This window comes from Solanum pennellii, chromosome 1 (genome assembly GCF_001406875.1).
Source record: "Solanum pennellii chromosome 1, SPENNV200".
NCBI classification, from domain to species: domain Eukaryota; kingdom Viridiplantae; phylum Streptophyta; class Magnoliopsida; order Solanales; family Solanaceae; genus Solanum; species Solanum pennellii.
The window spans coordinates 88,171,652-88,188,092 of record NC_028637.1 but is presented as its reverse complement, the minus strand read 5'-3'; the positions used below and the strand labels follow the sequence as shown (position 1 = coordinate 88,188,092).

Below are 16,441 nucleotides of genomic sequence, written 5' to 3'. Positions count from 1 at the left end.
ATAATTACAAAAATTATATTAATTTTGATACGTAATAATTTGTGTACAAATCAACCATCAAATGAACCAAAGTGTATACAATATTTCTTTGACTTGACATTAAAGGGATGAGTTGGAATGTATAAGATGTAAATTAACCTTTAATTCACAGCAAAAAATATACTATTGTATATTATTAATATTAGTAGTTATTATTATTAAAAACTATATCCCAAAAAGTCGAAAGACTTTTAATAAAATAAACAAAATTAATTCCATTTCCATATTTATATTCAATATATATAATACTATACTATATAGTTTTATTTAATATTTATGATGACTTGTAGTCTATAAGACTATCATGTCCCTACACTTAGCTGATTTTTTTTTCCACAGAGAATCTTTTTACCCCCATTTTCTTGTCACCAAACGCCACCGCCCTCCGCCGCTGACTCCGACGGCTGACCTTCTCTGTATCTCTTTCCGTTAGCCCCACCCACCCATCCCCACCAAACAATCTACTTTCTAGGCCAACCACCCTCAACTACTAACTAACTTCCTGTTTTCTAGGAATCCTGGCTGAAGCTTCGTCAGAAAATGCATAATCAACCTTTTTCATCGTCACAAACGGGAGCTCCGACCGAGTTAAGGAATACCCAGATGATTTCCTCTTTGCTTTCCGGGGATGACCCCGCAGCTTCATCCAATTTTGACTGGTCGGATTTACTCGACTTCGACCTACACGAACAATTGAGCATCTCATTCGATGACCCACTTCACCAAGAGCAGCAGCCGGAGACAGAATTTGTGGCGCCGGTGATACCTTCTTCGGAGGATTCACCGCAAAGCCAAGATACGGATGCGGGTCGGATCAGGAAGAGGGACCCGAGGATGGCGTGCTCGAATTTTCTGGCGGGTCGGATCCCCTGTGCTTGCCCCGAGTTAGATGAGAAGATGGAGGAAGAGGAGATGGCAGGGATTGGGCCAGGGAAGAAACGGGCTAGGACTGTACGGGCTTCTGCCGGAGCTGGGGCGAGGTGTCAAGTACCCGATTGTGAGGCGGATATCAGTGAGCTGAAAGGGTATCATAAGAGACACAGGGTGTGCTTACGTTGTGCTAATGCAACTTCTGTGGTTCTCGATGGGCACAGTAAGAGATATTGTCAGCAGTGTGGCAAGTAGGTTTACTTTTTTTCTGATGAGTATAAAAAGTTATATGCTAGTAGAGTGTTGCTGGATAAACGATGGAGGGGTGCAGTAGGTTGACAGGCCTTATAAGTATAAGTAGGGCAGAACAAATATAGATATAGCCTAATCTAACTAGTTTGAGATTGGAGCTTAAAACATTGTTTATTGTTTATTGTTTATTGATTTGAAAGTACAAGCATGTTATACCGCTTAATGAAAAGTTCAGAGAAATGTCTAAAATATCTTTTACTAGTAACCAAAGTGATCAAAGCAAAACAAATGCTCCATGTGATACAAAAGAAAGTTTCACAGAGCCTGCCAAGAAATATAAGTTGATATGTTTGCACAGATGGCTTTAGATGGATGTGGTGATAACTGTATAGCTTGTTGATTAGTTTGTGAACTATTGGTGACTTTTGTACTTAAAAAAGATTATTCGTTTAATTTAGCTTGATATAGTACATTTATAGTTTGTGGGATCTGCTTACTATTGAGTTTTTTTTTAAAATTAAGGATTCTCTTGTCTTGGAGTTCCTTTGACAGACATTTCAGTTGTAGTGCAGCTGTTTTAAGTGTATGTATGCGAGACTGTAGGGTGTAGACAACTATTTTGTCAAGAACTTGCAAGATATCCTAAAATGGCGCATGCCTTTTCCTGATGCAACTAATCTGTTAATGGTGCTATACCTTTTCCAGGTTTCATATTTTGTCAGACTTTGATGAAGGTAAACGTAGTTGTAGAAGAAAATTAGAGCGACACAACAACAGGCGTAGGAGAAAAGCCACTGATACGTCCAAAACGTCTGCTGAAAAGGAATCTCAGCAGCTCACAATGGCTGATGATGTTAGTGGTGATGACGACATCGTCAAAGGTATATTGAACTTGAGTAAACATCATTGCTAGAAAGTAGTACGCTGTACATTCTACCTTTAATTCATCTATAGTAGATGCCATGTTCTATATCTTAGGGTACTAGTTTGAACTGATAACATGGATATGTTTCCATCAAACATGGTTAGAATTGGAGAAAGTTCTGTTTTTCCAGGCATGGCATGACCTTGTCAATAACATTAAGTTCATCCTTCAAATTTTTGTTTTAGTGTATTTCCTAAAAATCTTGTGGGTGACCAGATAGCACATGCATGGGCAGCCAGTTAGGAGAAAAGGAAATCCTATTAGAATCTGAAGGACATGTGCCGATATGCTCTACTCAAGGCATCCAGAATAATCACAGGGATAGTTTCACAGCTTCTGGTGAAACACAGGTTGATGCAGAAAAGGAGAACTACAAAAATTCCCATTCTCCATCATATTATGACAACAAGAGTGCCCTTTCTTCTGTGGTAGGTCGGATGACATAATTCCTTTAATGTCAATTATTTCCATTTATATCTGGACTATACTTTTAATTAACTGGTCATCGTTCCTTTTTGGCTAGTGTCCCACTGGTCGGATCTCATTCAAGCTTTATGATTGGAACCCCGCAGAGTTCCCTCGAAGACTCCGGCACCAAGTACTTAAAGGATTATTATTACAGTTTAGTACATAAGAGAATGTTAATTCTTTTCTTCAATAGAGTTCTTCGGGTTAATTGACATATTACTTTACAGATCTTCCAGTGGTTGGCCAGTATGCCTGTTGAATTGGAGGGCTATATTCGTCCAGGTTGTACAATCTTGACAGTTTTTGTTGCAATGCCGACATTCAAGTGGGGTAAGGTAATATAGTCACTGTTCCTCTCTGGTGATAATCAATTCTGCGTGTGATTAGTCTTAATGTATTTGGGTACTAGCATAGATTAATACAATTGTTGAGTTAGTGATGAATCTCCTCTTTGAATGGTACTACTATTAATGTGATCTCTTAATTAAAAGACTGTGTGTCGAGTTACTAAGTCAGGAATTCCTCTCATAGAACACAATGCTATAATGAAAATGAAAGGCTGTAAAGTTTGAATTTACTGAAGAGTTATCATTCTGTTTTCTGTTCGACTGTTTCTCTACATGTGGCTTCTGTAACATTTAGTTGTGAATTTCCATGTTATGTTTATTAAACATAATTTGTTTCTAAATGATCGAGTTCCACATCGGGTTTAACAGTTACTAGAAGACCCAGCTGCACACTTATATGAGTTAATTGCATCACCTGGAAACATGCTTCGTGGAAGAGGAAGCTTTCTTATTTATCTCAACAACATGGTATTTCGTGTTACCAAAGGTAAATGGTAGTTCAAGTTCTCGACCCTCAAGCTCTGGTTGCGACGAACTTATATTAGATCAATCTAGTCTAATCCTTTATTTTTGGGACCTTACTTTTTCATTTGATATAGATCTTGTTTGGCTTATGCTACTGATCCCGACATTTCATTTTAATCAAATGGGTACAACGATTCTTGATAAAGCAGGTGAAAATTCAGTAGTTAAAGTCAAGCTGAAGGGACCAGCACCAAAGCTTATGTCTATTTATCCTACGTGCTTTGAGGCTGGCAAGCCTATGGAATTTTTTGCCTGTGGAAGCAATCTAATGCAGCCCAGATTCCGGTATGAGTTAAATTATATTTTCCTGAATTAATATTCTGCTTATTTTTGTTCCGCTGATGTAGCTTGAGTTCCTCATTAATTATTAACAGGAGATATTATGATAGGAATTGGGTTGTTTAAGGGCGAAAGAAATTTCAAGCTCGCCGACTATTAAAAACTAGCATATCCAAGCTTTAGAAACTGAGTCTGTATGTGGTTGCTTTTTTTTTTTTTGTTCAGCAGGATGCAAGGATGTTAACCACACTGTTGAGGGATAGAAGTTATTGAATTAGGCGAATTGCATCAATGTAAGAGCATATAAGTTGTGTCAAAGAGATGTCATTGGTCCTTAGATCAACTTTTGATGAAGGGCTGTGCCAGACTCGTGAGTAGTATGGACATAGTAGGCACATAAAATGGAAGTATGATAATATAAGATCATAGGGTTACAGTACGAGCTTGGCTTAATATTTGATGTGTATAATCTTGTACAACCTATATAATTACAAATGTAAGAAGTACAAATGACCGTTAAGAAATGCAAGAAATACATTGCGACAAATTTATAGTATATAAATTTTACTTAAATTGAAATGGGAGAGCTTTTGTAAGGGTAGTGTTTGACTTTGTTCATATGAGGAACGGGGCTCTTAGCGCTTATTTCTTTTGAGGCACCTACAAGATCACTTTAAGTATAGAAAGTAGGGTGTCTTTTGTAGAAAACCATATAATTCTTTGTAGGATTTTTACTTTTTTGGTATACCGTATACCTCGTGTATCACCTCTATTATACAGGTTAGTCAGTAATTTTTGTACTTTATCAAGATAAAAATAAGAAAAAGCATCCAGAAACAACACATAAACATTTTGCAGAACATAGCTAAAATTACAATAATGACAAACAATAAAAAGTAACAGTTGTTCCATGAGTTCCAGAGGTTGCAAATAGATTAGCTATGGTGATCTGTCATAGATGACCTCAAGTTTGCTAGGAAGGTTACTAATGTGTTAGGACAGGGATTTTTATTTCTTAACACAATACCTGTAAGCCCATGTCTCATCATTGTGTGCACCTATTGGTGTAGTAAAGGAACTCATGTTCAAAATAGATGAGACAGAAATGTATACAAAATACAAAAGAAAGGACATGTCTCGTAGTGGTGATGAAATTGTTTGCTCCCTGATACACTTTTGAAACCATAAAATGCCATAGACAATAGGCTGCAAAGCGGAGAATAAGCAAGAGAAGATCTTGCTTTCCTTGTTTGCCTTCTCCAATGCAACTCTTAGTTGCGCATAGATGGCAATCACCCGTATGAGCAATTAATGAGTTGAATTTAGTTATTACAAGGATGGTGCAATTTATAATATTAATAAATAGAAGATGAGTTCTAGTATCTAGGGCTAGAATCATACTCTTTATAGATATTTCTCTATCAGTCTCAATTTGTGACATACTTACCGTTGTAGCCTGTTCCAACAAAATCCTCATTCTATCCTCATGCTTGTTGGGACCCCACCACTACTCATTTAAATGACAAGACACGTGAAACTCTCATCATCAGTCATTTAAAAGGATAATTTTGGTACTTAGCATATCATTATCAAAAAAAGTTTGAACCTTAAACAAAATTTTTGGTACTTCACATATATTCAGCTATCATATCAAAAGTCTTCTATTTATTAAACTTTGTGTTCAGTCAAATACTTCACATGCAATTGGACGGAGTATTGCTTTTGATGGAGTAAAATAGAAAGATAAGTTTGTATTTTGTCTTAATGATCCATGGCTGCTCTGTTTGCTTACTTCAGAAGACTGTTATCACAGTCCAAGCCCATGACACATATTTGTCTGCTTCGACCCAACATATGTCAGGGATTTGTGCCTCGGGCTACACCATGATTGAGCCCTAAGGCACGCATACCATGTGAACTAGTGCTCTATCTTATATAGCACTTAACTCCTCTTCTTTTCTGATATGAAATTTGCCTAAAGTGTTATATGTAGTCTTCTCCAGAAACTCGTCAACCTAGAAAGCATGCCAGTCTTTCTCTTTGACTCACCTTCATTAGCCCGGCTTTTGTCATGGGCGTCACAACTGTTTGATCATACCAGATTGCAAGCTTTCTTGTTTGTTCACACATCTTTTATCTTTTCCTTTTTTTGGTGACACATGCTTTTGACCACATTGTGCTTCAGATCATTTAATGAGGTATGAACTGTTTTTTCGTTAGATTTAGCAGGATATTAACCAAATTCGAAGCTTTTTTGTTCCCTCATACCAACTTTCTTTCCCCCTGTTGGGGACAATTCACTCATACGTGCTATGTTAATAGATATAGTTGCAGTTTTGCTCTGAAAGTTTGTAATTTGTTTTTTCAGAGCTGAAATAAATTAAACACCTATCAGTGCTATTGCCATGGAGGCTTTCCAGGGAAATTGATGTTATCTTTCATGTTATTTTTTATCAGGTATTATAGATTAACATTTTGATGCCCTTGACACTTTACAGGTTTCTTGTGTCATTTGGGGGAAGGTATTTGGGGAATGATATCAATGTCGTACCATCAGATTGTAAATATGAAGGTGATTCTAGTAGCACGGAGCATCAATTATTAAAGATACATGTCCCTAGAACTGAAGCAGATCTTTTTGGCCCCGCTTTTGTTGAGGTAGAAGTTCTAACTAAATATCTTCTTTTGTCCTCATTTCTTGTTTTGTCTTTTTGGCCTATAAATGTTATCATTCATATAATAGGCACCGTGCACAGTTCATTATATATCTTTTATATAGTTTTGTATTATAAAAGAGAACTATTGAAGGAATGATGTTAGAAAAAGTCAAATTGCATTTTATTTTTGAGAAGGAAAATCTGTCACATTAATAGATTTTACGAGTCCCGTACACGAGAGGAGAAGAGCAAATAATAATTCCCAATGGTGTGGCTGAGTTGAGGCATAATAGTGATGAACCAGATATTCCAGATTCAAATTCTAGCAAAAACACTCAGTACGAGTCTATTTGCATCACCCTTGGTGGGCAGACTTACCTGGCACATGTATCTGTGAGCTATAAAATTGTCTGATGGGTTAGTTGAGTTGAGTGCAAATTGACCCAAACAGCACCATCATTTGTATTGAAAAAAAGAAGGCAGAGCTAGCTATACCTCTGTAACTTCTATATAACACGTTCTTGGTGATAATTTCCAATGAAATGAACCTCAACTTTCTAACGTAAAGGTCTATCCCAATTGAATATGAGTGCTGATGGAGTAACACAGAGTGCTATCTCTTGCAAGATATCAATTCTTCATGCATTAAATATTGTTGAACATGTATTTGTGTTTCACTAATCTTGGCTGAAATGATCCAACCTGGTCTATTTTGTAGGTTGAGAATGAATCTGGCTTATCTAACTTCATCCCCATCCTCGTTGCGGAAAAGGATATTTGTGCAGAAATGAAGGAAATACAACGGAAGTTCTGTTCTGGAGGGTCAGAATGCACTTCTGTTTGTTCTCCCTGTGAAGCTTCCACGTCTAGAAAGTCAGAATTTTCAGAATTTATGTTGGATGTGGCATGGTTACTAAGGGAGCCTTCATCAGAAAATGTTCAGATTCTGGCGTCTGTACAGATGCAGAGATTTAATTATTTGTTGAACATTTTAATGGAAAGTCAGTCAACTATTATTTTGGAAAGAGTATTGTCTTATTTTGAAAATATAGTGAAGAGAAACATGTTAGCTGGCATCACTGATGCTGACATGACACTTTTTCAGAAGAATATTCTCGAGAAAAGTATTCTGCTCAAGGAAAGATTGCATCTAAAGGAATATTTTGCGGGAGATTCAGGACAAATTATGCAGGAGGTAAATACTTCTAGTCAAATCTTCCAAAATCACATGCGGTCTTCTTTTCCAGTTATGAATCAAGTGACAATCTCATTTCGACATTGCCATGTTATCCGAGCATGTTGCACAATTGCGCGCTGCCATATTGTCTTCAAATTAAATCCATTGAGTTAGAATAGTCTTTTACATTTATTTTTATGCTGGTGAATAAGCTGCAAATATATCTACCGGTTGGTACATAAAAAACGTACCTTGGCGTTGAAGCTCAAATCAACATTGTTCTTCCCTAGGCTTGAACATGACCAAGCGCCTAGTCCATCTAAAATGAGCTTGACTTGGTGAAAAGTTCTATTGGTTGCTTGAATGGAAGCAAATACATTATCGCGTCATGGGTGAAGCTGTACGCTTCAAATGGTGACGCGCAAAGGGATCCCAATGGCTTCAAACAATGACGTGCAAAGGGATCCCAACTTAAAAATAATTGGTTCGTTGAATCTCAACTTTGAGGAGTTGGATTAATCTAGGGATTATTGTATATTGGCTACTTTGGATACTGAATTTAATTGTTTTAGTTGCTATTCAATCACTGTAGCATTCATATATGTTTGGTTTTGTTTACTGACCGCTTTTTGCTTTTAACGACAATATCTATGCACTTATTATGCTTATTGATGGTCATTAATATTTTTTATGTTACAAATTTGAGTAGGGCGGCGCATTTGAATCAGTTTTTACCTTCAGAATGTCTTGTAGCTGCTCATTTCATGTTTTTACTATAGAAAATCGTGTTTTCAAAGGGTTATAACTCATACCTAATGTTAATTAACTATATCTGTAGCTTCCTAATTTGCAGGACACAGAGGTACCACATAAGCACAACATAGAGTTTGGTCCTACTTATTGGGAGAGAACTTCTACAGTCCCACTTTTGGATGCAGAATTGCCATTGAGAGTGAAGGAACAACAATCAGGGAAGTCCTGTGGCTTCTTGGTTAGAAAGACACTCTTGACGTCTCGTACTCTTGTTTTTGTTATCTCTGGTTTTGCTTTGTGTCTTGGTCTATGTGCAACATTCCTGCATCCTAGAAAAGTTGGTGACATTGCTATGACAATCCGGAGGTGTTTGTTTGACAAAACTTAAAATTGCATGTAACTTTTACCAAAATGACGGTCTGCAGTCACAGACTATAGGTGTGATCTCCATTGCTCGGGGTCCCCCTTTGTGGCTGATCTTGTATGATATTCACGTGTTTGCTATAACTGCGTTTCAAGAAACTGGAGAGTTGATGAATAGGTCCTGAGTCCTGACCAAGTGCTTGATGGGAGACATGCTTTGTGGCATTCTTGATGTACTATATTACCTGTGCTATGTAAACACAAAACTGTATCAGCTATGTAGCTTCAACTAGTTGTGTAGTTACTTTGTACAAGTTGTTGGATAGTCACCCTAAAAACCTTTTATTGCTGACATCAGTTGTCCCCAAGGAGCAGATACACTGATATTATTTGTGCTCAACTTCTTTAAGCTTTGGACTCTTGAAACATTTTGATGTGAATATGCCTGTTATTTCAATGCTAAAGAGTGTTGCTCTATGTTTTGCGTTTCATGTGAAATTTTGATGAATCTTGTTAAGTACAATTCTGTTGTTGTTCTTTGTGATTCGAGGACCTTTAATAGCGTATTTCTCAAGTTGTAGAATAACTTGATCCTCCTAAAGATGAGTTTGATCTCCAGCAATATTGGATATTGCTTTGTTGTTTTGCATTGATCTTTAGGTAAAATTCTATCAATTAATCCTGAACTAAAGAGCTTTGTAATCCATGTTTTTCTCTGATGTTTGATGAATGAATGAGAAAATTATATATTTCCTTTCTATTTATAGTTGTAGAAGATCAACAATTTCCTCATTTTAATTAGTTCAGGCAAGTCGTCAAACTTATCATAAATGCTTTGTAATAAACTTGTTTGTGGTTCGTCGATACATGTCATTTCGTATGCTTGCGATTTTTGATTGGTTCTTAAATTTGATTGAAATTGTCACATCATTTAAAACCATGATATATTTATCATTGTCACCAAATTGAGGATTTGACATGTGAAGTAGTTGTAGGCAGATTGATTTTTCATGATACGATTAATCCAATGTTGACCAAAACAAATCTAATCCACTTAATATTTCAGTCCACTAATAATTCAAATCTTCACTTTACTACTACAATAATTCAAGGGGAAATTATTAGATTAAATAATTACAAACATTACTATAATATACATCTTGCTCTGTTGTATCACCACATGTTTCTTGTATTTTTCTTCACATGTATTGATTAATTAAATTTAGAATTCAATTATTATCAATTAAATTATTAGCATAAAATTCAGACCAAAAATGAAGATGGCCGTATTAAAATTATTAGCATAAAATTCAGACCCAAAATGGTGTCAAAAACATAATGATATTTTATTGGTTAATTATTTAATATAATTGCTTTTGAAGCAAAATGTACGAGAAAATGATTAAACTGGTACTTATTAATGCATGAGGGGTTTAATTTGGATATTTTAATCATTCATATATTATTATAATAATATATTTGTGAATAAATATGAGTGTTCTATTTTTAAAATAGAAAAGATTAAATTACATCTCTGGGATCCCTAAATGCAATTCCAATTTGGAATTAGTTTAAGAAGGTATAATAGATAAACGTGACTAGCCACATTTTAAATCTTCACAAATAGATACTTAAATTTGTATAAAATTAAACAAATAAATATATACTTCTTGTATGATATTTTATATAAAAATTTTCGTCTTACATAATATCCTATGTATATTATTTCATATAAGACTAACAAATTATATTGAGCGTGTGTATATATTTGCTCCAGCCTCTAGTAATTACATAAACATGTTTAACCTCGATTATTAACTGAAAGCAAATATGACAAATCGATAAAATTAAAGGAGCCTCACATGTACCTGATTCAGCTGAGCTCTAATTCCACAATTATAAATGTTAATAAGACAATTATATTACGTTTATAATTAATTACCATAAATTTCCTTCAACTCAAATTTGCAAAAATAAAAATAAAAATAGAACTTCAATCTGATATAATATTATCTTATTCTGGACCAATCTCATAAGCCTTCCGTTTTCTTTTGTTAAAAAGTTGAAAAAACAGCGTGTCTACTATTTTAATAACTTTTAAATAATTGAATCATATATTTTGGTAAGCAATTTTTTTTTTAAAAATTTATATTAAATGAGTAAAATTTATGGTTATTCCTTCTATTTTACTTATTTTAAATCAATCGATTATTCAATCTTTTCAAATTAAGTCAATACGAATCAACTCATATTTTCCATCTAAAATATGGATAACACATGAGTGGATCCAACTGTACTCTTCTTAAAATACGTAAAAATGATATGAATCTCTAAAAAGTATGCATATTACTTTTTAGGGTATGTTTGATATGGAAAAAAAATAATTTTTCAATTTCTTCATATGTTTCATTTGATTAAATGTTCTGAAAAATAGTTTTCAATTTGTTTTTCTCTAATTCTTATTAAAATGACTTTTATACATAAAATAAAGGAAAAAAACTTCAAATTTTTTTTTTAACCTCACCATTCGAAACGTTTCTAAACTTGAAATCCAACTTTCAACTCTGATTTAAGACTCGAATTTTAACATCCCGATCTAAATTCAGGATCACTCATTACCCAACTCTGATTCAAGACTCGAATTATAACCTCCCAATCTCAATTTAGAATCGCTCATTATCGAAAAAAATATTTACCTTCGTACCAAAAAACACATCCTAAAAGGGTGTTAGTAATAAAATGAGTTTAAATAAAGGTCCTTATAAGCATAATTACCAAAAGTTTGCATATGAACAAATTAACACGTCAGTGACACTTCAATCCCACATGCAAATCCTAATCTTCACCAAATTGGCCTTAAATATCTTTCCTTTTTTTATCATTTTTTTTTAAAAACCCAATCATTTAATTAAGTTGTCTAAAAATATATGTCTTTTTTGCCCCTGCATGCATATATAAATACCTCTCAAAAATTCACATTTTTTTCCCACTCAATACTAAAACCCCTTTTGTTTAATTTCTTTTTAATAGTAATAATAATGACAATTGATGAGTGTAAAGATCTTGAAAAACCCTTTGTTGAAAATGCCAAAATTGTTGATTGTGAAAATAAAGATGGATCTATTTGGATGGTTTTATTAAGCACTTGTGTTGCTGTTTGTGGTTCTTTTGAATTTGGATCATGTGTAAGTATTTCTATTTGTTCTGTTTTATATGACTCGCTTTTCTTTTTTAGTCAGTCATCTCCTGTTATTTTTGCAGGTGGGGTACTCTGCACCCACACAATCTGAAATTAGGAATGACTTGAATTTAACTCTAGCTGAGGTTGGTATTTTTTTGTAAAAATTAATTCTTCATGACTTTATTATGTATTTTTCATTTTTCATAAATTGAAGGTAATTTTTTTTTTTTGGTAGTATTCTATGTTTGGTTCCATTATAACTATTGGTGCAATGATTGGAGCAGTAACAAGTGGAAGAATTGCAGACTTTATAGGGAGAAAAGGGGTATGTAAATTGAAATTGTAAAAGAAACCATTTTTTTTTTAAAAATAAGAAACTTTGTATTAAAAAGCTATAATTAATGAGATTTTTGTATGTTTTTTTTTGGAACAGGCAATGAGAATGTCAGCTATATTTTGTATAACAGGATGGCTAGCTGTATATTTTTCCATGGTATGAACTATGAATATATGTATATGCAATTTTCTTTTTTTATAAAAAAAATTTAAATAACTTTAATTTTTGTAAATAATTATTTTTCTATTTGTGATGATACAGGGAACTTTGGTACTTGATATGGGAAGGTTCCTCACAGGATATGGCATTGGAATATTCTCTTATGTGGTAAAGATATATTTTTTTGATTTCTCACTCGCTGTCCATAGCCCACATTCAGGGTGACACTATTTATTTTTAATTTTTTCGTTTTTGCTAAAATAAATTCAAGAATTTTTAAATTCTTGTGTAAATTAATCAGGTCCCAGTGTATATTGCTGAAATAGCTCCAAAGAATTTAAGAGGAGGATTGACAACAATTAATCAAGTAAGAGAAGTCCAAAGTTTAAAATTTATAAGTATGAAGTAATAAATATAGAAAAAGTGTATAAGATATAAATTTTTTTTTCACTTTATAAGTTGTGGGGTTTTGACTTTTGTGGTTGTTTACTCTGCAGCTTATGATTGTTTGTGGTTCATCAGCTGCTTACTTATTGGGAACAATCATAACATGGAGAAATCTTGCTTTAACTGGTAATTCTTGGAACTTCCCATATAGATATCGTTTACAAGATGTAAACGAACCTCATCATAGTCGATGCTCAACCAACTGAGCTACTAAAATTCTCGAAAAGAAGGAGTAAAGAGAATTTACCTCAGAGTCTTAAGAAAATGAACTTAATTTGAATACATAAGCTTTGAGGATGTTGAAGTGGCTTTCAGAGAGAGCATCTCAACTGAAAGTTTAAGCTGTTAGATGAAATGGTTACACACTTCAATATGGTATCAGAGCTTCCTATGTGCTTCACCCATGAAAAAGAATCAGGCCTACACGTAAGGGAGCATGTTGAAAATATAATTAACTAATAAAAATGTGCTCTCTGTAGATGAAATGGTTACACGCTTCAACAGAGTACTGAATGGTTGTTTCATTTGTAGGAATTCTACCATGCACTTTCTTGCTAGTAGGTCTATTATTTATCCCAGAATCTCCAAGATGGCTGGTGAGTTTTCAACATGAAATGGACTACATTCAAGTTTCATCATGAATGAAAGGAAAAAAGTGAAAAGTATACTTGTGATTACAATGTTGCAGGCAAAAGTAGGTCTTGAGAAAGAATTTGAAGTGGCGTTGAGGAAGCTTCGCGGTAAAGATGCTGATGTTACTCGTGAAGCTGCTGAAATCCAGGCTTATGTTGATACTCTTCAAAGCCTCCCCAAGACTCAAATCTTTGATTTGTTTGGTAGCAAATACATTCGATCTGTGATCGTAAGCCATTTTCCTTAACATTTCCTGAAATTACGCATTTAGAAGAAGGTTAGACAGAGCCAATGTTGTTGAAATTTAATTCGTCCACTTTTTTTTTCTCAGATTGGTGTTGGATTGATGGTATTCCAACAGTTTATAGGAATAAATGGTATAGGTTTCTATGCTAGCCAGACTTTTGAATCAGCAGGTAACGTTGTCCTTCGCTTTTTACTCCATCAATGAAGAACTTAAATACTCCGAACAACGTTACTAATGATGTGAATGAAAAAATGCAGGACTCTCTAATAGCAATATTGGGACTATTGCCTATGCTGTAGTGCAGGTTTGTAAATCTCGATAAATTGTTAAAAAAATTGACGAAATTCCAAAAATTTGAGTGTAAAGTGTTGGATCACTAAACTCTCTAGTCTTATTACTTTGACAGGTTCCGATTACTATTCTTGGCGCATTTTTGATGGACAGATCAGGAAGAAGGCCACTTCTAATGGTATATTCAATTTTTTTTTCGTCTTGTGATAATGTTAACTGAATAAAATCTATGGAGATAGGGCGTTTATATGAACTATTTCATCGTTTTTAGGTGTCAGCAACAGGGACATTCGTTGGTTGTTTTCTGACTGGAGCTTCTTTCTACCTAAAGGTAACTCACTGAAAGAACAAAACGTCGATTACTTATTTAAAAGATACATTGTTGCTTCTTATATGACAAGCTCTACCTTTTTGTTAACCAGGGAAATGACATCTTACTCGAATGGGTTCCAATTCTAGCTGTATCTGGTGTACTGGTTTACATATCCGCGTTTTCAATTGGAATGGGAGCAGTCCCTTGGGTTATCATGTCAGAGGTAATTCAGTCCACATGCTTTATTTTAGTAGAAGGAGCCGTTCTCAAGTAGTGTTCCATCAATTACGTAGTCTAAGGTTATTTGACATGAGCTTGAGCTTGAGCTCGAGCTGGATACACCTTTGATCACTTCTATTGAAATATTGTGTAACCTTATAATTTGTAAATTTCTGCTCAAAATATTGCAGATATTCCCAATTCATGTAAAAAGTGCTGCTGGAAGCCTGGTAGTGTTAGTGAACTGGTTGGGCGCGTGGGCTGTTTCTTACACGTTTGGTTTCCTCATGGCCTGGACTAGCACTGGTAAATTTCTACATACTATGCATATACGAAAATATTAACATCTTTTATGCTGTTCTTGAGACTAAACTTTTTATTTTTTTCGGGATTTTTCAGGTACATTTATGCTATATGCTGGATTCTCTGTACTCACTATACTATTTGTAGCAAAGGTAGTGCCAGAAACAAAGGGGAAAACATTGGAGGAAATTCAGGCTATCATCAATTCTTGACTGGAAATTTCACAATGTAGTTTAAGACAACTAGATGGACCTCGGATCACAGACATAATTTATCGAGAAATAGTTCAAATTTTTTGACGCTGGAGAAACAAAAGAAGGAATGCGATCAACGGAAGCTTCCCTTTTGTACCAAAACCGGATATCCCGAGAAGGGAAATCGACAGTGTAGATTTTATGGTAGGTTTTGTAGCAAATGGATTTAATTTTAGAGTTGTTGTTCTGCAGCCAAGAGATAATATGTTGTTGAATGATAGACGAATTTAAAAGCTGCATTCAGAAAGAAGAGAAAAACATGTCTTGTTCCTGCTTTTACGCAATCCAATCATTTGTTGGACTTTTAACCTTTTAAGGGCGGCTTGGTATCATTCCGTAGAGCATATAAGAATAATATCGAATGAGATGTAATATTAGGCTGTTTAGGGGCTTTATTATTTTTTTTGGTAAGTTGAATCTTTTTGTTCAAGTCTAAGAAAAAAGTACAAGAGAATCATTTTTTTGGCATAATACATAAATGTGCCCTTTAACTTAGCTTCAAATTACATTTATGCCCTTCAACTTTGGATGTGCACAAATAGACACACATGTGCTCATGTCATCCTGCATGTCATTTTTTGTCCTACGTGGTGCCCTACGTGTATTGTGCCACGTAGGACTCATGTGTTTATTTATTTAAAAATTAGATAGTTAAAGTGCCTGTTTGTGCATTATAAAAGTTGGAGGCTAAAGTTAAAATCTGAAGCCAAGTTTAGGGTCCAATACATGTATTATGCTTTTTTTTTTGTATTGTATAGGGATAAGACACAAGTAGCCCCTAGACTATGACCGAAATTCTAGAGATACACCTTAACTAAACTAAGGTCCTATTACCCCTGAACTCATTTTTTTTTTGTAATTTTTATGACCGATATTCTAGAGATACACCTTAACTAAACTAAGGTCCTATTACACCTAAACTCATTTTTTTTTTGTAATTTGTACACCTTTTGACTTATGTGGCACACCTCGTGCCTCCACACAGTTGAAAAGCAAGGGAGATATTTGGATGTTACGTAAGCAAAAAAGGTATACGAAATTACAAAATAATGAGTTCAGGGGGATAATGGAACCTTTTTCGAAATTTGGGTCTACCTTTTCCCTATTGTATATGAAATTGATCTAAATATGTCTAAAGTAATACTTGATATACTAGATGTAATTTGATACTGAATACATCAAATTGAATACATATAGACTGTATACATGAAATACATATAAATTGTAAAAACATATATAGAAAGATTCATTGTTAATAATGTCGATAAGAAGTTTGTGGATGAGTAGTGAATCACGTATATAATCACTTAATACCCTAGAGGCCCACTACCCCCCGCCCTGAGGCCACACTATCCACCACCCCCACCCCAGTCCTTGAGCGCCATGCCTTGAGGCCTCCTCC

General features: G+C 34.5%; 2 protein-coding genes and 1 long non-coding RNA gene across 6 annotated transcripts in view; 2 read left to right on the top strand and 1 right to left on the bottom strand.

The window, feature by feature from the left end:
• Positions 1 to 363: 363 nt before the first annotated feature.
• LOC107007764 (squamosa promoter-binding-like protein 7) lies at positions 364 to 9,132 on the top strand. 3 transcript variants are annotated; one of them, XM_015206531.2, is made up of 10 exons: positions 364 to 1,160; positions 1,867 to 2,042; positions 2,303 to 2,514; positions 2,610 to 2,684; positions 2,782 to 2,889; positions 3,271 to 3,388; positions 3,573 to 3,711; positions 6,204 to 6,363; positions 7,081 to 7,557; positions 8,393 to 8,955. In XM_015206531.2, the coding sequence occupies exons 1-10, from the start codon at positions 580 to 582 to the stop codon at positions 8,678 to 8,680; spliced, it is 2,334 nt and encodes a 777-aa protein (XP_015062017.1). In that variant the 5' UTR covers positions 364 to 579; the 3' UTR covers positions 8,681 to 8,955. The 3 variants fall into 3 exon arrangements, with proteins under 3 accessions (XP_015062017.1, XP_015062016.1, XP_015062014.1); XM_015206530.2 differs by having other exon boundaries at positions 580 to 1,160; positions 3,576 to 3,711; positions 8,378 to 9,132; XM_015206528.2 differs by having other exon boundaries at positions 580 to 1,160; positions 8,378 to 9,132.
• A 2,505-nt stretch (positions 9,133 to 11,637) lies between these two features.
• LOC107011110 (sugar transporter ERD6-like 16) lies at positions 11,638 to 15,512 on the top strand. Its single transcript, XM_015210473.2, has 16 exons — positions 11,638 to 11,840; positions 11,917 to 11,979; positions 12,072 to 12,161; positions 12,270 to 12,329; positions 12,435 to 12,500; positions 12,634 to 12,699; positions 12,830 to 12,905; positions 13,311 to 13,375; positions 13,468 to 13,641; positions 13,744 to 13,828; positions 13,917 to 13,963; positions 14,066 to 14,128; positions 14,222 to 14,281; positions 14,373 to 14,486; positions 14,674 to 14,788; positions 14,882 to 15,512. Exons 1-16 carry the CDS (start codon positions 11,694 to 11,696, stop codon positions 14,995 to 14,997), a joined length of 1,407 nt encoding a protein of 468 aa, XP_015065959.1. The 5' UTR covers positions 11,638 to 11,693; the 3' UTR covers positions 14,998 to 15,512.
• The window catches only part of LOC107011118, an 8,322-nt gene continuing 5,411 nt past the window's right edge, over positions 13,531 to 16,441 (bottom strand). For both annotated transcript variants that reach the window (XR_001455814.2, XR_001455816.2), the window contains exon 5: positions 13,531 to 13,665. This is a non-coding gene — a long non-coding RNA (uncharacterized LOC107011118). The remainder of the gene's footprint in view (positions 13,666 to 16,441) is intronic.